This window comes from Hippopotamus amphibius, chromosome 1, assembly GCF_030028045.1.
Source record: "Hippopotamus amphibius kiboko isolate mHipAmp2 chromosome 1, mHipAmp2.hap2, whole genome shotgun sequence".
Classification (NCBI taxonomy): Eukaryota; Metazoa; Chordata; class Mammalia; order Artiodactyla; family Hippopotamidae; genus Hippopotamus; species Hippopotamus amphibius.
The window spans coordinates 198,934,632-198,955,943 of NC_080186.1; the positions used below are offsets into that span (position 1 = coordinate 198,934,632).

Sequence of the window (21,312 nt, forward strand, 5' to 3'; positions counted from 1 at the left end):
AAAATGAATATGCATTTTTGGGTAAAATTTTGTCTCCAAACTAAATGTGACCACAGATTACTTCCTTTAACTCTTAAATAGATATTTCAGAAAGCAGGGAAGGAAGAGATATATATCACTGAAGCAGAGTAGCAAGTAAAAATACTTAGACGTATTATGAGATTTTTAAATTGTTTCCTTATACAATTACTTTCACTCTAAGAGTAATATAAACAAATTACAAAACAATTGGAAATTAAAGAAGAGGAAAAAACTCATAATTTCATGACCCTATACATTCATTAATAGCATTTTGGAATATTGCTGTTTTTGTTTCTTTCACCTTTAGCTTCTTTTTTTTTTTTTCATGTAGTTGCAAACATAATAATACCTAAGCTTACATTCTGCTTTTTTCCCAATTTCACATTATTTGAAATGCATTTTTCTATGTTGTCACCTCATCTTCCTATTTAATCCATGATCTTTTAAACAATTTATATTAAATAATACTAATAATGCTAACAGCTACCACTTATTGAGCATTTATTACTGTACTTAGTGCTTTATCTACATTAGCTTATGCAATCCTAAAAACGACCCTGTATGATAGACATTATTATTACTGGAGTTTAAAGAGTAGAAAACTTTTAAAGACTAGGAAATTTAGTCTTAAAAAGGTTAATAGCTTGTCAAAGGTCAAACAATAAGTAAAGAGGTAGTACTTAGTTGATTTGTTTTAAACCAAAATTTGTACTCGGAACTTCAATAACCTGTCCATCTAATAAAGAAATGATGATTGCTTTTCCACTGATGCATGAATAATGGTAGGGTTCCTTCTGCTAAATTTACACTACCCATAAATTTATAGGCTAGAAATAGCAAAAAAGACTTTGCAAGTACTTGAAAGATCAGCTTTCATTTGCTGAGTTGCCAATATCGTTCATTCTACCCAGTCTTCAATTTTTAATCTACCTTCTTTGCAATCTGCTCAGAGTTTCTCCTTTAAGCCTCAGCTGATGATTGAGGTTAGTTGACAAACCTCCCTCAACTAACCATAGTCCTCTTCTCAGCTAGTCTATCATGCATCCACTCAGATGTAGGAGAGCTATGCTTCCATGATGCTCCAGAGACCTATGGGACTGAGGATTAAGCTCTCAATCCTCTCACTTTTCTAACTAGGGAATTCTGTCATACAGAGAAGCTGTGTCTGAGAGATTTCTTACTGGTTACTTTTACTTAGTTTGACCTAAATAAGCATCTGAAAGGAAATAATATATCACACTGAATAAAGTGAGTACATTACAGTAGTTCTCAGAATAGAAAAAGCTTACAATGCATAATACACCACCTGATCCCCCAATTTTTTTTCCATTGGTGACCTTGTGACCTGATTTATTCTACATATTATTCTGTTGATGATAAATGGGAAAAAGGAAAGAAAATACTTTGTCTTTCCAGGAAAGTTGAAAGAGGAATAACATAAACAGCTAATTCCGCCTTCATTTTTCTACCACTTTCATATTGACTTCCCCAATGTGAGCAAAGTAATGAATGGATTGTGTGCTAGATTTTAAGATTATAAAGGTTGTAACCATATTTACACCTTTTGTCCAACAGATTACATTGGTATTTGGTGAAACAGCAAGCTACTAGCATAAGCACACGTAAAATCTGAGGTCAAAAGCTTAAATGCCTGGAGGGTCCACCGTGAGTGAAGCAGACCCCTCACGTGTACCATTTAGGACTTTGGTATGTAGGAGAATATACACCTGGCCCAGAGGAAGATCTGCCCACTATACCCTCCTCTGTGGTTGCGCTGTGGGAATGAAGGCCCACAGTTGCCAAAGCTTCTCATTACTTATGAGATTCCAGAAGTCAGGATATTTACATAAATTTTTCCACATTTTAAAATGTTGGATTACATTTTTAAACACTGGTGGGTCAAAATATTTTATCAGTGGGTAGGCTTTGGCCTAATGGCTAGTATTTCACCTCCATGTGTACTCATAGCATGTGAATGATTAATACTGAACGTTTTGATTTAAAGTCTAACCTATCTGGTTATGGAGCAGTTATTTCCTATGAAATCAGATGAAGTTTTGCATTACCTTACTAGCTGAAACGCATCATGAATCAGACCTATTCTGTCCTTAGGTCTGAGCAGCGTGTGGTTCTGATTCAGCAGTGTAATGAGTTGGTCCCATCCATGCCCCTCATAGTGGACAATGTAGTAGCCATTTGAGTCCACATTGAATTTCACCCAACTGGTCTCCACAGGTAAATCCAGAGTATCTAGGAGGAGAAAATTGGTATAGGCATTTCCTTACCAACGTGCATACCAGGAACATCTCCAAATGTGTTAGTCTCCATACTATTACTAATAAGTCAGTGCAAAGAAAAAGTTTTGGAAGACTCACAATGATACCCGTTTTCATAGTCCGCTGGATGGCTTATTTTGGAAATGATGACCTTATTAAATTAATAAACTAATTCCTAGGAAAAGGGAAGATGAATTTGCTTTCAAAAGCAGTCTATGCAGGTCTGAGAGGCAGGCAAGGGCCCAGTGAGCCAGATGATGAACAGGACTGGCAGCTGGCTTGAATTACTGGTGGCCTTGTCTCGAGGTTTAGCCACTGCTCATTGAAATATGTACATGTAAATAGGTGATCCATTTGTCCAGTCCTTTTTCTGGGCAAAATAAGGACTCCAGTTTGAACATGACGTTATGATGGAAACATTCTCAAATTTCAGTGATGTGTTTAAAGGAGAAATTAAAGTTGTATTATTTTTAATATGACATATATTATACTAGGTGGTAAAATAGCATTAACATATTCTCCCAAAAGCTCTGTGAGGCTTAATCACCATTCAAAATAAGATGAGAAAATGGAAGCTCAAGAGAAGTTAAGAAATTTTCTTAAGGCCACACATCTAATACGTGACAGAATGAGGATTTGAATCCAGGGCCAATTGATGTCAGAGTATATGCCTTTATCCACTGAATTAGTAGGTATTAAAAGATTTAAGATAGGATGCCATCATTTCTTGATATAAATACAAACCTACCTCTAAGTGCTAAAAGCACAGGAGAACTTCCTACTGAATAAAAAATTCAGACTTTCTAGCTAAAGAGTTCTTTTAGTAACACATACATGGATAAATGAGAACTTCCTCAAACATATGTCTTTCGTTATCAGATTAACTTACAGTATCTTTCCTCCATATAGCTCAGAACATGTCTAATTTCACAATTAAAACATCTATTGGCTAATTAGTTCATTACCTGTCTTTGATTTTAGAATGTATCTGTGAATCACATTAGAGGAACTCATGGAGTAGGTCACTGGGATATGCCAAAGGTACCTGTGTTAGAAAGTAAAGACTGTTACAGACAAAACTAGTGGCCATTTCAATTTTCACATTATCAGACTTGGATAGGCTGTAAAAGACACCTAATCACCCATCTTTCACACCATCAGTGGCCTTATACATTTTATAGGCTAAGACTAGCAGACTCTTGGGTATGCAAAAATTCTTCTATAATGACTATTAAGCAGCAGCACTATATATCTGGTTGAACTCTGTCACAAATACCTGTGCCATCTGCTGTCCAAATACCATCCTACAACAAGCTCTGCTGATTGTTTTCTTCTAAGTAAGAGAAATAATTCAATCTTCCTTTCACATTTCCAGAATTCTTACAGCTTGATATTAATTCAAGTAACTGAACCAAAGCTGTAGGAAAAGCCCTAAAAGGTAAAGATCTTACTCCAGTATGATTTTCCACGTATCCTTTTGTTCAACAAAGCTACTCACATTCAACCCCCCCAACTGCTAAGTGACTGTGAGTAAGTGATCAGCAAGCAGCAGTGTGTCCAGATCTGCACGTTGGCCAAGTCCAGAGAGCAGAGAAGCAGAATGGAAAAGGCCTCAGTTACTTTTCAATGGCCCTGCTATGGTAAATAACTGAAATTGGCTATTTTTTTCTGACTGACTCTCTAGCAGCTTCTGGAACTCATTTCTTCTATCACATCAAGCCATATTACCTATAGTGATCCTGTAAAATCACATGCTTGAAGATACCAATAGACATAAAACAGAAAGAACAGTAACTGAGGATGTGTCCATTAGTCCTCAGAAAAATATAAAATAGTGAAAGAAACAACAGACACAGACTCGATCTAATAAAGGGTCAGAAGGGATAATCTACCTGCTAACCCAGAAAGGACAGATAATTAACAGAGCAATTGAAATATTTACACGAAAAGGTAAAAATAGACACCTAGATATCACTTAAGACTTAATGGATTGAGATTCCTGGATATATCCTGGCTCTAGAAAGAGATTTTTCCCAGATAAACATATCTGGCAGTAAAGAGAGGAAGAGTAGCATTTCATGAGTGTGAATAAGCATGGATCAGAGGGCAATAATCTTATAATAATAATCTAAATACTGCTTTAGATAAAGGAAAAATACATATCACCACAGTAGATACTTGTTATTCTGGGCCATCCACGCTACTGAACTCTCTTGTGGCATTTTGATAAATTACAGAATTGAGTCCTGCTTTCCCAATAATAAATCAAACATTAAAATTTCCAGCCTGTGTTGCTAAGCTTCAAATTGTTTAAGCTCTCTGAGGTTCAGACTTCAGAAGGACATACAGAGAAATGGAAGGATGTGTACATATATAAACAGCTTAAGAGTTGCTGTTGGATGGAAATAGACATCTGAAGAAGCAAAACGGGAAAACAGTATATCCCATGTGTTAAAAGCTTTGAATTTGCTTCTGATTCTCAGAAAAATTCTAGAACTGCTATTAGACAGCTAGATCCTTAGAAAAAAATAATAATCATAAGAACCAGCACAGATTCACTTGGATTATTTCATTTCAATTTAACCTCATTCATCTTATTGATAGCACTAATAGATCAGAGGAAGGTGGACAGTGTTGTATTTCTTGATTTTAGTAAAGCCTTTAACAAGTGTTCTCAGGACATGCTGGTGAACAGGATGACAGAGTGGGTAACTGGATTTGCTTTTACTATTACCAAGAACATCATGTTTTAAGACATTACATTTATAGTCTCTTACTGAAAAACAAGAGAACTTAATGCTTAGCATCTAATTTATCACATAGGGAATGTCCCTTCTAATAAGATGTATAGCTGTCATAACACTTCCTAGGTATGGGCCAGTCACACAATTTATTAGGGCCCAGAAGTCTAGTATACAGTCGGGGTATATTACATTAGAAATATAACTGACGACCTTCTGCATCAGAACTGAGGTTCTACAGGTGGCTGCAGGATTACTAAGAATGTGCTGCTCCACAATGCCATCCCGGCCACTTGAAGCTCTTTAAGGCTGTTATCAAGGCTACTTTAGGCCTTTTGAGTCCTATGTAGAAATAGCATCCCATAAAATTGCCAGAGAAGCTGAAAGAAAGCTAATACAATCACGAGCAAACCTGAAATGAGGTAAACTAGACCCAAAGAAGAAAAGCAGCCACCTTTCCTGCAGGGTCCCCCATTCGGGGTCCTCTTTGAAAACCCCGCTCAGGAAGCGCTCCTGCCGCAGTCTGAGTGAACGCCCTTCTCGGTTAACCACCACGAGGGGGATTCCCTTCTGTAAAGTCCATGTAGCCATCATCTCCTTGATCTCCACATTTTCCCGCAGGAAGGTGAGCTGAAATGACAAGTGACTTTGGTAACTCAAGGCAGAGGAGAGAAACCAGAGAGAGATCAGAAACTTCGGCCTCCTTGGATGCTAGGAACACGGCTTGGACAGGACGAGTGGACTCTGGCTGCAATCTCCTGGCAGAGCGATGTGGAAACTAGACCGGGGGCTCCTCTCCCCACCCTGTCCAGGGCTGCTCTGCAAGTTACCTGAAGGAGGGACCTGTGTGGGAGCTTGAGGGTTAACACAGGGAAGGAAAGGCCAAGAGGAAAGGCTTGAGACTGGAGGACTGGAGTCTCCCTCCTGCTCCCTTTCAAACAGAAAAAAGAAAAAAAAAAAAAAAAAAAGAACAAAAGGAAAAAACCACCCCAAAAAACTCCTCTCCATTATGGAATCCAGAGAAGTGGCTTACGAAGAAATGTCTCTCTTTAGGGAAGCTTTTTAAAAATTCCAACAGAACAATATTATATCAATAGAGGTATATGGAATGGAGAACAAAACCTCTAGCTTTTTAGCTTCTGGTATAGATAGCTCATCACTGGGTGATGCTGAATCTTCCTTTAGAAACCATAATTTATGTGATTTCCATAACGCTTTTTAAAAAGTTTGCCTTTTCTTTTTTCCATGATGATTTTCTTTTCACTCTCCTGCAATGCTCCAATAACTTCCCAGAAATAAACAAAAAGACAGGGCCTCAAGAAAGCCATTCACTCTATTTCCAAACCGAACACATTTGGTTTGGCATTTTTCAGAGTCTAGAGGATGCCAGTGCAGCAGTAACCACTCAGAGGAATTTTGAGCTGAGATATTTTTAGCTAGCAGTGGGGTTGTGGGAAAGCTGAATTATAACAACAAAAATATAGTAGTAACAGCACCAGCCCCCTAAATGGCCTAAATATTCCGTCTTCAGGCAGCTTTGTTTCAAGGAAAATTGTGGAGGCTCTCTTTCTCTCCAGTTATTTAAAGGGACAATTGGGCAACTTCACACACTCACTGCGGGTCAGGTGATGAACCAAATCTCTTCTACTCTACAAGTTTCTTTCTACTTACTGTGTTGCTTGTTGTCTTGGAACTGGAATAGCAAAATCCATCAGATGTAAAATCACTTTCCAAACAAGCCTATAAAACAAGAATAAAAGAGCACCGCCATTGGGGCACACATAGTTGGCTGAACATGCATATTAGACACGAATGCAGACATTTATTAGCATAGATATATGAAAACTTAATTCATCTAAACACGGTAATGAATATAGCAATTCATGAAAAAATACACAAGTTACTTTATATATATATATATATATATATATATATATATATATATATATAATTAATGTTACGTGACACAATGCTGAGTTGGGTATTTTCAGGAATTTACCATTTTCATACCACAGTTTCATTTGGCATCAGAAGGGGTCAGCCAGAATTTAGGACCTTTAGGGGAAGTTTAGATGGGAGACTTCCCTGATAACTAGGAAGAAGTTGTGATGTAATTGAAAGAATGAATACTGGACTTCGAGTCAGAAGACAGATTTTGAGAAATATTCCATCATTCATTTGGTATATAATCTTGAGCAAATCTCTCCCTTAGCATTAGTTTTTCCATCGGTAAAAATGGGGTAAGAATACCTACTTACCTTCTTGAGATGGTTATAAGCATGATATGACAAAAATTAACATAGGAGTGCTCACAGTTAAGCTAAAAGAATCCTGTAATTATTGGCCAAATTTCTCCTTTAATCCCCTTTACACCCACTACACACACCAAAGACAGATTCTTCCTTGTTGAAAAAAGGCTAGGTTGACGTCTACACATGCTCACACACACGCACACGCACGCGTGTGTGCACACATCATAGCAAAAGAGAGGGAGAAAGAGAGGGGAGAGAAAAGCGGTGTAAGGCTCGTTGTTGAGGACCTGAGGGAGAATTGTGGAGAGAGAGCATCTGGGTCACCTGCAGGAGGTGACAGAAATGGATAAGGAGCATTTTTATAAGTATTATAAAGGATGGTGTATTTTGATCCCTTTTAGGGTTTTCAGGAAGAGTGGGTAAAAAATTGGACCTACTTTGGAAAAAACTTTATTTGAATTTGTTTCTTTGAACACAAAATCACACATAAGTTAAACCTTGAGGATCCAGACTTAGTAAGGGCACAGAAAAATCAAATAAGATAATGCACACGAAGTGTCTTTTTAACCTGTGAAGTACTATGCAAATACTGAACAATATCATTACTGTCCCTGGGACATAAGTGCTTAGAAAGAAGAGAGGACCTCTTCTGTGTACAATGACTTAGGGTTCTTCTACCTGCAGGCACAAGCTCTGCCAGTTCATTACTTCTATAAAAAAGTATTGTCCTTGCATTTGAAAACCTAAGAATATTTTAATAATTATTAGAATCATCTGATTTAACTGCATATTTTCTCTGTCTTACCTGCTATACTACATGAATCCCAATGACGACGAGACCATATGTTCTTCAATCAATCATTAACTGTTTCTTAACCATAATTATAGGGTCAGTAGAATGCTAGGAACCTGACATGATTCTTTTTCTTAAGCAAATTTTGTTTATAATTATTATTGTTATCATTGAACCAATGGAAACCAATAAAAGAGAATGTCACTGGATGGAACAGATTCACGAGTGCACGTCTAGGTATTTAGCAGAAAGGCAAACCAATGAGGGCTGGAGCAGTCTGTAAGGAGCAGGTGAAAACTCAGCTAGATCGCAAAAGGTGGTTAGCACCTGAATTGTCAGAAAGAAGAAAGAGCACCTCAGGTAGAAAGTGCACTAGAAACAAAGGCATGATGACAGGGATTGAACAGGATTTCTTCCTGTGAGGGAGAAGGTGTGTCTCACTCAACAGAGAATATAGGTTAGGAAATAAATTTGAGCAAGTAGAGTTCAACCTTAAATTTGAGAAAAGTTTAGGTGTTATATGTAGGAATTACAAAGTCATGAAAGATTTGGAAAAAGGAAGACAAACGTGTAGGGTCAACCATAAAAGAGAAACCAAAGAGAAGCAGGTCGAGTATAGAACCCCTGGGACTCAACTAGTGTGGCATCTTGGTTTAGTAAGGTGCCAGGGGAAACAGAGAGGTGTTGCTAGTTTAACCTTGGCAGTGTGGCAAGTGGAATTTGTTGCCCGACAATGTAATTATTTATAAACCTTCATAATTAGCTTGTTACTTTTTAGGCTTAACAGCAGTCTACTGTAAACTAACAGAGGACTTACATTTGACAAGCTGCTCCACAAATCATCATTCTTAGCATTTCTATAGCTGAACTTCCTTAAGTAGTGAATAATTCCATTCTTGAATTTCTCCTCACTGAGAAAATCCTTGAGCATATTCAAAATACAAGCTCCCTAAAAAAACAAACAAAACAAAGAAAAAAAAGATAAAGGAAAAGGTAGTATATGTTTTTAAAAGAAGCTTACATTTTATGGAACATGTGTAATGTCTAGTAAATGAACAGCAAATAAAATAAAAAGTGAAACAGGTAGCAGTAACCTGGCACCAACAACTTAAACTGCTGATGGACTGGACTCATTATATTTCTCCCAAAAGCAGAGCTTCCCCTAGTCCACAGCATTTACTACCTTGTTATAGGAAACAGCATCAAACATTTCCTTTACTTGAGTAGGAGTTTCTGCTTGATTGGAGATAGGATGGGATGAATTTAATGAATCTCTTTTAATTACTTCAAAACACATGTTCACAAAATTGTCATCCTAAACAGGAGAGAAAAATTTTTTTCAATTTCCATTTGACATTCTCAAAGCAATAGGAAACATGATAGGTTTAGTAAAATATTCTTAAAAGTAGGTATTCTATCAATATTTCTTACAATGTTTCTCTCCCCTTATATATTCCCCTTTCACCAATTCTCTATTTTGTAAAGGTATACACTCAACACTCCCTCAGACACTGCCTGAATGTTTACCACGAGCCCAGCCTTAGATACAGAAATAAAACTAAGGTTCCCACATAGTGGACACGTACTCTGTGCCAGGATCTTACATCCATCACCTGCAATCCTTTCAATACCCTGCAAGGGAGATGCATCATATACATTTTACAGGTGAGAGTGTATGAAGCTTTGGGATTAAAGCACAGATTCAGCACATAGCAAATAAGAAGACACTGACTTTGAACCCATGTCTGTCTATAACCGTACTGGACCAAATGTCCACCTCAAAGAGTTAACTATCCATTCTTAACTACCCTGATATGTGCTGTTCAGACCCCCTCATGCCTATTAGAAAAGACATGCTTGAGGAAATCTTTTCATACATTTTGGGGAAATGAACTAACCCTTTGGAAATTCTGGAGGAGTGTGTCCCCAGTCATGCTCAATTCGGGTTACGTGCCAGGAACTCTGCATAGGATTTATAGCCACAGGCATTGTTTTGTCCTCTATGGTTATGCACAGACAGTGATACTTTCCTCTCACCCCACACACACAGCTGCTATTTGGGCCATTTTCACTCTCTGTCCACGAACTTCAGGGCGAGGGGTTTATGCTGACTGTTCTCTAAAACCTCCAGCGTCTCACCCAGTTCTGCGATCTGAGTTATGTGCCCCCCACCCCATCAGTACGCTGAAGCCCTAGCCCCCAGGCTGTATTTGGAGACGGTGCCTTAAAGAGGGGACTGACCTAAAATGAGGCCATTAGGGTGGGCCATAACCCACTCTGACTGGTGTAAGAAGAGGACATTTAACAACTCAGACACCGGGGATGTGTGAGCACAGAGAAAAGACCATGTGAGGACACAATGAGAAGGTGGCCACCTGTAAGCCAAGGAGAGAGGCTTCGGAAGAAACCAAACCTGCCGACACCTCGATCTTAGAGTTCTAGTCTCCAGAACTGCGAGAAAATTAATTTCTGTTGTTTAAGCCACCCAGTCTGTGGAATTTTGTCCTGGCAGCCCTAGCACCTTAATACTATCTGTTTATACCAAACAAAACACCACAGATTCAAAGACACAATGCTATATTCTCTTTGGTATTCCCTAAAATTTTAATAGTAAATTAATGATTCCTTAGTGCATACAGTATGACATACAAAATTGTGACTTACAAACTGTAGCTCTGGATATGTGGCGTTAACAGAGACAAGTTCCATGTATCTTGCAAAACCCTCATTGAGCCAAATATCATTCCACCATTCCATTGTAACCAGATTGCCAAACCACTAGGAGGAAAAAACTCAATGTTATTAGAAGTTAAACAAATATAAAAATTATTAACTATAGCTAAAAATATATAATGGGCAGTAACTTCTTTCTTTGAGTAGCTGAGGCCTCTTCTTTATCTTTGCTACCCTTTTCTCTCTGCACAGCCTCCTTTTACCGATTTCTCTGCCTTCTCCTCTCACATCCACATTTTTGCTTGCTTCACCTCTCTTTCTTTTGTGTCCATATTGTCCCCAGCTCCCCAACTTCCATTATATCCTCCCTATATTTCCTAGATATTAGATTTAATATCAAGGAAGAAAATGAAACATTTCGTAGGGTACATTTTGCACAATAAGTATAAATCTCACCTTGTCATTGATTTATGGTGATGGTCTAAGGAAAAATACAAGCCAAAATATTCTTGGTGAAAACACCTTTTTATATTAAGTAGCAGGTACTTAAAAGGATAAAAATTCATTTAGGACTTTCCAATTGTTACACAATATTACTGATGAGAGAATTTAGTTGTGGACCTCTGCCCCAGTTTACTTCTAGGCATTAACTAGGCAACTACAGTGAATAAAAGTCTGAGACTTAAAAAATATATAAATAAAATAAAAAGGATGCAAAAAGATAATCTGAATATAAATTTACCCTTGACCTATATTTGATCTGTAACACATTTTAAATATTATTTTTTATGTATTATTATATTTTAACTATTTGGCCTTTGCATATTAGTGTACAACTGGTTTATCTATTTTAGGACTGCAGCCTCCAGAAGGACTGGAAGCTTAAACAGCAAGATTCTAAGATTCAGAAGAGCCTTGTTACAGTTATAGAACAGAAATCACTGGATCTGTAGCTTCTAGAAACTGTTCAAGCGCTATTCCTTTTCTTACAACCCTCAGACCACATTGCAAGTGGGCTTCAATCTTCCGCAGGGCATCTGTGAGAAGGGACGGTGGGTGTTTCCTCGCTTTGAGAAGTGATGAACACAAGAAGTGCAAGCTGGTCATGGTCATTTTACCAGCCAGTGAAAGCAGTTTATTCATTCATTCAGTAAATATCTATTGAGAATCTACTACGTTCCTGGCACTATACCACATATTAGAAATACAAAGATGTATGTAGGATAGCCACTGCCTTCATACAAATGATGGATGTCAACCGGTAGACATACACATGCAATAAAGCATTATTGGCACTATGATTTATGTCTGTACAAGGAACAGAGGGGATTCCAGAAGGAAAAAAAATAGTTTTGCTGGGAGAGTGTGTAGGATAACTGGGAAATAATTCATTTCCTGAGTCTTGCAAGTGGTCCTCAGGAAGGTTGGAATTGGTGTGTGCTCTAAGCAGATCAGGTAGCAGGAGCAAAAGCATAGGGGGATGATACAACCTGCCTGTTCAGGTAATGGCAGGTAGTCTGGGATGGCAAAAGCTAAAGGGTCGTTCAGAGTTGAGGCTGGGGAGGTGGGGGGAAGCTGGGTCATCGGGACTTGTTTGCCGTACTATGGATCCTTGACTGACCCAGGCACTGAGAGTCTTTGCCAGGGTTTTATGTAGAGGAGTGACATGGTCATATGGAGATTAATGGGAAGACCAAACAGTCAAGGCAAATATTCCGGTGGGGCCTGCTGCTTCAGCCCTGGACTCTGTGTTTCCATGAAAGAGAAGCTATTAAAGGAAGGCCTTAAGGGAGGATGGAGCTTCAAAAGTAGAGCTCTCTGATTAGTTCCCTATGAACACTGGGTAGAAAAATATGAATCCCCAGACTCAGTTAAATGCTTTAGAGCTTCCAGTGACTAATGATCAAAACCCCTAAGATGGGCCAGAGGGGAGATGCTAAACCAGAGGACTGTTCATATGTTCTCAAAGTACCGTGCTGAGCATGGCTCCTATGTAACTGAGTTCTTAGTTTGCTGCTTAAAAAAAACAAAAACAAATAGCGCCCCTCCCTTATTACTATGATCTTGATAAAGGATAAAGTTAAAAATTAAAAAAATAGGGACTTCCCTGGTGGTGCAGTGGTTAAGAGTCTGCCTGCCAAGGCAGGGGACACGAGTTCGATCCCTGCTCCAGGAAGATCCCACATGCCGCCGAGCAGCTAAACCCGTGAGCCACAACTACTGAGCCCACGTGCCACTACTACTGAAGGCCACGTGCTTAAAGCCTGTGCTTCACAACAAGAAAAACCACTGCAATGAGAAGCCCGTGCACCACAACGAAGAGTAGCCCCTGCTCTCCACAACTAGAGAAAAAGCCCACCCATAGCAACAAAGACCCAGCACAGCAACGAAGCCCCAATGCAGCCAATAAATAAATAAATACATAAATAAATAAATAAATATTTTTTTAAAATTAAAAAATAAAAGATTTTACCAGCTTCTACAACGGAATGATATTTGCCTATATGGTGAAACAGAATTTCCAGTGCCTTTAATAATTCACTGCATAATGGGGAATTTTCAGAAATGAAATAGAGTGGAAAGTCTCTGATATCTGTAGAGGCGGTTTTACTGTTTCATATTTGTATGTAATAGTGTTGATAGATGGGCCTTGGAAATCTTCTTCTGGAAGAAATGGTAGAAGTGGTGGTCATAGTCACCATCGTTAACAGCCAGAACTCCCTGAATACCTACTGTGTGACAGGCACAGACACTTGTCTCTAATCCTCATGACAATTTCAAGAAGCAGGAGCTATTATGAACTTGGTTTTATAGATGAGGAAATTGAAATTTAGAGAGTTAGGTAATGTGTCCAGGGTCAGTAGCCCGTGAGTACATGGACTTGAAATACTTCATTATGGCCAAATACTCACAGATTCCAATTGAAAGGAGGTTGATTTTGCCCTAGATTAGAATGCCACCATATTAGAGGGTACAAAGGGAAATATTTTTAACAGAAATCACTATTTGTAGGGTTTCTAATTCTGTGCTCTATGTATCTGCATGGTCTTCACCCTTCTTTACTAAAAGACATTTCAAGGTTTTGCCTTGAAGGGTTTGAGAGGATATAGTGGCCACTTCTCTTGTGATAAAATTCCTGTCTGAGACCCATAGTCTAGAGACTGAACATTCTTCTACTTGATGTATTATGTTCGGCTTGCTAATCCCTGAGGTCCTCTCTAGAAGTAAAATGACATGATTTTACATGGTTTCAGGAACATTGGTGGTGTTCTGCATAATTCTCTTTTGAACTGATACTAAGAGAATGTCAGGAGTGCCAGGTACCTGGTGTGCTAGTTCGTGGGCTATGACTTCAGTGACCCACAGTTTATCAGAAGTAGAAGAGGTCTTGGGATCAAATAGCAGTGATGTCTCTCTATATGTGATGAGGCCCCAGTTTTCCATGGCTCCACTTTCAAAGTCAGGAATGGCAACTAGGTCTAAGAAATGAGAACAACCACATTTGATCATCATGGCTTCCACACCACAAGTGGGATTTGTTTCCTCCTCAAATATGTTATGCTTCATTCAGTAAATATAAGCCAGACTTTCTGAAAATATCAAGAGTGTCTTAACATTGATAGGGTGTCTTGCAGTTGCTGAATAAATCAGTATCCATTATCAAGCCAAACTTTATCAGTAAAGTTTTGGTTGTGGGTGAGGTCACCTATTAACATTTAACCATTTTTTCCTAAAACAAAACTATGAATATACCTTAAGTGCATTACTGCTGAGAAAATAATTCATTTTAAAACACTCCTATTGTATTTTATATTAGTACTACAGAAAAACTTTGAAAATATGAGGTATCAAATAATTTCTAATATGTCTAGAATTCAACAAAACATTTAATGAACTTATTTCTACAAAAAAGAAAAAAAAGGGATTTTAATTTCAGGAAAACACCTTTCAGGAGCAATCTCTGTAGTCAATATTCCAATCAATATTTCTAGCACATACAGCCTCTAAGTGTCCTTCTAAGTAGTAGAGGAAAAAAACTGTAGATGTCTATTCTTTCTGACCTCAATTTCCTTTTCAATATTGATATTTCCTCTACTTCTTGACAAAGTCTTAGGGAGAATAAGTGAATTTAATCATCTTCAAGCAACTCAGGTATAACATATATTAATTTTTATCATATTTGTGTGTGAGTGTATGTATATACTTTGCGAATGATTTCATGTAGATTAGAAAACTTCTGGCTAATATTTAATCGTGGACTTCTTTCTTTTTATTTTACCAGCCCATATTGGAAAAAATACTGCTCTTTGGCTGAAAAGAAAGGTAATTTTTTTAAAGTTTGAAATAAATCAAGTCACTTGGCTTGCAATTACATTGTCTGGAATTAGTGTTGGTTAATTCCCATGGATAAAAGCAAATATTTATAATGTAATCAAAAAGTAAACTAGCACTAATAAAGATTAGTATTCATTAGCACTTCAAATGTGGGAATGACTCCTTTTCTAAATTGCATTGATGATTTTATATTAGTTATATTTTTTCCCAAAGCCATTAGAAATGCTTGTATCTGCTCTATTTTTTCTTAAGCTGCGTGTTTTCTTTCAGTTAGTTTTATTTTCAATACATTCATTTCATATGTCTTCCAGGTTGTATTTTTCAAGAACAACTTGAGATTGTTGATGGCTCTTATTTGATCTTTCCTTGATTTTTGACAGAGGACAGCAGTGGACTGTGGGTAGACCGATTTAGTATATCTGTACTGAAAGGTATATAGAACCTGCGCTATAATATACAATGAAACTCATAAACTGTAGGGACAAGCTCCTGGAGATGTCTTCTGATTGTTTCTTTTAACTCTCAGAGAAAAACTACATGGAGGATGGGCAGGAAAGAGGACGAAGGACATGATAAGGTGTGTGTTCTAAAGTCCCAAAGGAAAGCAATGTTTTGTCATTGTCAGAAACTCTAAAAATTAATCTCTATAAGTTATAAAATTTAAGTCATGGTTTTTATATATTGTGCAACATCATAAAAATTGCAGTTTTTATTTTTTAATATAGAAAATTAAAACCAACCAAGATAGACTGTGTGTATCTTCTCATATAAAGACCTACTACTACTACATTCAAACTATCTATTCCCTCCAAATCTTTTTTTTTAAGTCTGTGCCACAGTCTTATCTTCCAGCCTCAGATACACTGTAGACAACAGATGGAGGGACAATTTTCAGCTATTTACATAAACCTTTGGCAACTTTTATGAAAGATTGCTAGTCTTGTACAAATATGGTATAGACAAAAATATATGCTCCAGAAAATTCACCCATTTAAATCTAATATAAAAGCAGATATTTTAATATTAAACCTTCTAAAAGATTAGAGAAATGAACCACAGTACTTGGGTTTCTCATACATACTTTATTTTTTGTACTCTAGGACCATGTCTGAGCTTTCTGGGCTAACTGAACCTCTTCAGTACTCATTTAAATCACATATAAAGCTTTCAGTGCTCATTTAAATCACATATAAAGCTTTCTGGGCTAACTGAACCTCTTCAGTGCTCATTTAAATCACATATAAAGAGGGACAAAATTAAAGCAAGTTCTAAAAATAAGGGCAATGATGTGAAATTTGAACTTACCCAGTTTTGGGAGTGGATAGTGGATATCAAAGTAATTTTCGTAAAAGTCCAGCAGCTTCAATGATGCTTCCAAAGCATAATGCGTTTGACTCCATTTGTCTGGGGCTGCATAGATGGACACCTGAGAAATGTTGGTGAGAAGAAGTGATCTTTGAATGACAGCTCCTTGGCACAACTCCATTCCTAACAACCCTCACCCAAAGAAAGGTAGACTGCATTTTTCAAGAAATTATTGATACACCGTTAAACATGTTGTCAACAGGGGATAAGATGTTCTGTAAAGTATTAAAGTAAGAATTGATCTTGAAAATTACAAACAACCCTGTATTTTCTCTTACAGTACATTCCCACATGTACATTTCAAGTTACATAAACCCATTGCATTATGAGAGCCCACTTTAGCTTGTCCCTATCAGGTACTCTAGCACTTGAGAAGTAGCCTTCCAGAATCATGACCACTAACACAATTCAAATAAAACATAATTCTATGAGGTGGGAAAGCTTTCATGAACTTATTGGAACCACCCTCTGTTGTGTTTTCTTTAAACTCAAAAATGCCCGAATATGTTCATTGACTCCCTGCAAAGTAACTAGCTATTAAGTGGAAAAAATAAGTTAGATTCCAATTTGCTTGGGTTTCAACTACAGTGTTGCTCTCATTTTATAATCTGCTTTCATACTCTGAATTAACTGAAGTTCCTCAGAAATTTTATAAGAAGGATATATTACAGGCCACAGTGGCTTACCAGGCACTGTGCTAAGTGCATACATGTAAGATTTAACCTAATCTTCTCAACTACCTCATGAAATAGGTGCTATTATCTTCATTTTAGAGGTGAAGCAATGGAAACACATGAAGATTAAGTAACTTGCTTTAAGCCACGCAAGCAGATAATTGTAGAGCTGGGATGTGAATCCAAGGAAGCTGACAGGACATTGTCCTCTGAAGTAAAGTGCAATCTGATCTCTCACACATCTATATCTATGCACATATATATCTATGGGCAGAGATGTATGTCAACACATTGCTGATAATATATACCTACGTATCCATAGGTATAATATGTATGGAAATTGTAATAGCCATTTTATGGCTATTTTCCTAAGCATTATTTTATGGTTCTATGAATGTATTTTTATGTCTATAACTTGGTTCCTCAGGGTAAGGAGTTCTTATTTTTCAAGTTTTGTTATTTGCAAAACTTCATAATTATTGGGTACTGTAAATTTTTATAAACAATGAATGCTCTAAAAATTATGAAAACCTCCTTTCATTGAGGAAATAAAGTTATAGAAAACAACTGGAAACAGTGTAAATGTCTTAGAATAAGATGCTGATTAAAAAATCCTTAGGGTACCTCTGTGCAGTAGAGTACAATATTACGCAATTATCATTATAGAAATATTTAATGGCATTTAATTTTTATGGCACATTATGGTGAGCTAAAAAAATTGTGTATCATTTTATAAAAGGTATATATACATATATACAGTGTATACTGTTACTATATACACTAAGAAGCTGATAGACTTATGGAAAATACTGGGAAGGCTGACACAAATATTACCAGTAATTATATCTTGGTGATGGGATTGTGGGTAACTTATTTTATTTTTTATCTATCTCTATTATTTTTGTAAACAAGCATGATATTTTGATCATAAGGAAAATACCCTAAAATAAAGAAAAGCTCATTGCCTTCAGAACACTATTCTGTACTGCGTATGAAATGAGAACTCAAACTCACCTTGACCCCTGACGAGGCTGTGCCACTCACAGAGCTGAAATCACAAACTATGTAGGCTACCAGGTATGTACTCATTTTTACAGTAGTTTCAAAATGATCTTCCAAGAGGCCTCCTTCAAGTTCAATTGTCTTAACCTACAGGAAGGGAAAGAATCAGTATTTGAAAACCAGAGCCTTTTACAACAATGCCTGTGACGTAGGCTATGTAAGTTAGAGGAAAGCTTGATGCTCTGAAGCACGTGTGATGCCCTTATAGAAGATCAGTGGACTCTTCACAACATTTTGTGGCTTATCCTCCCTTTATTTCTTTTATCTCTAGTCTTCCTCAAAGACACAATGTACTACTTTTGGGATCTCAAAATGATATCTATTTTGTTGCTTGAAAGCATAAAATCATCTTAGATGCTTCTGCTTTCTTGAAATGCAATAATCTCCAACACTGGCATCAATTCAAGATTTGTACTTCTAAGCAAAAATGCCGGAGAAGACTGCCTTTCCCTTTGTTATATAATAAATAAATCTCTGTTGCAGAAGGAAATGGGAAGTAAAACTGTGCTAGATGTTTTGCATCATCTTTTAATCCTCTTATTATTTGTGTGTGAGGTAGGTGTTATTTCACAGGTGAGGAATCAGAGTCTCAGAAATTTTAACCGAATTGCCAAGATCACACGGCTAGTTCCATGGCAGGACCAAGATGTGGATGTGACCGTGTGACTCTAAAGCCATTGCTCATCCTTTCACTCTCGGTGTGACAACTTGAGTCATAGTCTTATTTTATCTTTGCTTCATTGATTTCAGCAATGAAAGCAGGCAGGCCAAGGAGGTCATTAGTAATTTAAGCTTCTGCCTATCTACTGTGGAAGTAAAAAGTTTTAAATCTATAGACTGGTCAGCCTCATCCATCAAATTCACTGAGTAATTACTGAATTCTATCTTTATTTACTCTGGATAGCTTGTCCCAGAGATGATCTTCACCATGGTATGATGCCCCGAAATTCTGAATGGACACAGATCCAGGAATCTGAAAATGTCACTTTCTTCAAATTGGTAACAATTCTTAGACTGGCTTGTCCCTCACCCTCTCCAACCTCCTTTTAAAGGCATCAGGTTTGTGGCAGTGCTAACCACAGATTATTGAGCATATTTTATGTGTTTGTATAAGACTGCAGTTTGCTTTGGCGAGGAAAAAAATAGCTTGAAGTATTATCATAAACTGCCTAGCCTATGTCAATGACAAATGTTTGTGCTATTAAACTCTACAGAATTTCCTTCTACAGAATTCTATCAAAAACTCAATTCCTAAGTTCCCATAAAGCAGGAAACACTGACCAGATACTCTAGGAAAAGTGGCAGTATGTATAAGGCTGTAAGTTTTATCTCTATCCAGCAAGTTAATTTTGCCCAACAACAATCTCCTTTTTTAGGAGTCTGATTCAACCAGACTTCTATTAGTACACACTTCTAGCAGGGGAGAGGGTTATGGTAGGGGCCAGGGAGGGAATATTATGATTGTGGTTCTCTGACCAAACTCAGCAGCAAAACCATTTAGTCAAGTCTGTAGATGGGGGAGGGGAGGAAGAGGAAAGGTTGTGGGACTATGGGGAAATGAGTCTGTGACACTGGACAGCTGGTGGCAGAGATGGTTAGGAGACAGGTGGGCATTCCCTCTGATTTCTCCCTTCCCCCCAGATGAAGACGTAGTCCATGCAGGCTGAGTTTGGTTCAGGAACCTGGAGTGACCCATGTAGATTAACATTGCCTTAAATGGAAGTGCTTGTGGTGTTAGTGTAAGTCCTTCCAGGATGGTGATGTAAGCTCCAAGTATAAAACACTTGCTGCTAGAGAAGGATTTAGCTGTTTTCTCAAATTTGGCAGGATTCTACTTGCATAGCAAGTGTCACCAGCAGGTGTGTGTTCCTTTAAGGAATGAAGGGGACAAAGACATGCCCAAAATATACGCTGCCTCTACTAGTGCTTGGCTGACCACATCACTTCCTAATATTCTTAACTTGTATTCTTACATTCTTAACTAAACAAATTAAGAACTTAGTATGTGTTGCTTCTTCTCGCCAGCCCACAACCCATCTTAAGTGCTGTAACTATTATCCAAAGAGTATGACTGTAGCATAACTTTGGTTCTCCTTTTTTTAGATAGCCATGAGAACCTGGGTTGGGAATGTCAATGAGAAGTAGAAAGTTAACCCAATATTTGCTGGAAAAGGCATGATCCAGGGCTTCCTAGGTGGTGCAGTGGTTGAGAACCTGCCTGCCAGTGCAGGGGACACGGGTTCGATCCCTGCTCCAGGAAGATCCCACATGCCGAGGAGCAACGAAGCCCGTGCGCCACAACGATTGAGCCCATGTGCTGCAACGACTGAAGCCCACGCACCTAGAGCCCGTGCTCCACAACAAGAGAAGCCACTACAATGAGAAGCTTGAGCGCCGCAGCACAGAGTAGCCCCCACTCACCGCAACTAAAAAGAAAGCCCACGCACAGCAACAAAGACCCAACACAGCCAATAAACTAAATAAATAAATAGTATTAAAAAGAAAGGCATGATCCAGAGAATTGGCCCAGTCAACTGAGGCGATGCAGAGTTCAAGGCTTATATAAAATATTTTCAAAGTTTTCACTTATTTTTCTTAAATATGAGAATTTACTAGAGGTTTCTAAACTTAGAAAACTGCAATTCTAATATAATGAACTGACAATTTGTTTGCATCACATTTTAATTAAAAGGCATTACTAACTGTATTTTTACTTTATCCTCCATGATTATTCATGTGAAAAATTATGTTAATTAAAAGCTTCCAGGAAAGAGACTGAACTGCCCTTAAATGAACATCCGGTTCATAGAAAGAAGACTTGGAGTTAAGTAGCAGATCCTTTTTACCTGAAAATAAGTAGGCTAATTAAATTGCTGTCTGTATGATCATGGAAAAACTGTGGAATATATGTCATGGGGAGTGTGTTACTTTTCCCCTTAATCTGCTCTGCAAGTATTGCAAAGCAAAAACTTTTCCAGCATTAAACAGAAATCTGGGGAAACTCAGTTTTTAGCTTACAGACTCATTTCCCCCTTCATCCACAGAGGACAGTCGCTGTGGAGGGCAGAGAGGAAAGTGGGGCGGAGTCACTGGCTGGGTTATGATGACCTGGCAGCTTTC

General features: G+C 37.8%; 1 protein-coding gene across 2 annotated transcripts in view; it reads right to left on the reverse strand.

Moving 5' to 3' along the window:
* The window catches only part of ERAP2 (endoplasmic reticulum aminopeptidase 2), a 40,181-nt gene that overhangs the window by 10,618 nt on the left and 8,251 nt on the right, over positions 1–21,312 (reverse strand). Inside the window, exons 4-13 of one of the 2 annotated variants that reach the window (XM_057738656.1) lie at positions 18,145–18,279; positions 16,397–16,517; positions 14,081–14,235; positions 10,748–10,861; positions 9,303–9,398; positions 8,901–9,032; positions 6,710–6,778; positions 5,493–5,668; positions 3,263–3,342; positions 2,088–2,271 (exon numbers count right to left, since the gene is read on the reverse strand). In XM_057738656.1, the coding sequence (XP_057594639.1) occupies positions 2,088–2,271; positions 3,263–3,342; positions 5,493–5,668; positions 6,710–6,778; positions 8,901–9,032; positions 9,303–9,398; positions 10,748–10,861; positions 14,081–14,235; positions 16,397–16,517; positions 18,145–18,279 (1,262 nt within the window). Of the gene's footprint in view, positions 1–2,087; positions 2,272–3,262; positions 3,343–5,492; positions 5,669–6,709; positions 6,779–8,900; positions 9,033–9,266; positions 9,399–10,747; positions 10,862–14,080; positions 14,236–16,396; positions 16,518–18,144; positions 18,280–21,312 lie in introns of both variants that reach the window. The other variant, XM_057738646.1, reaches the window with a different exon arrangement.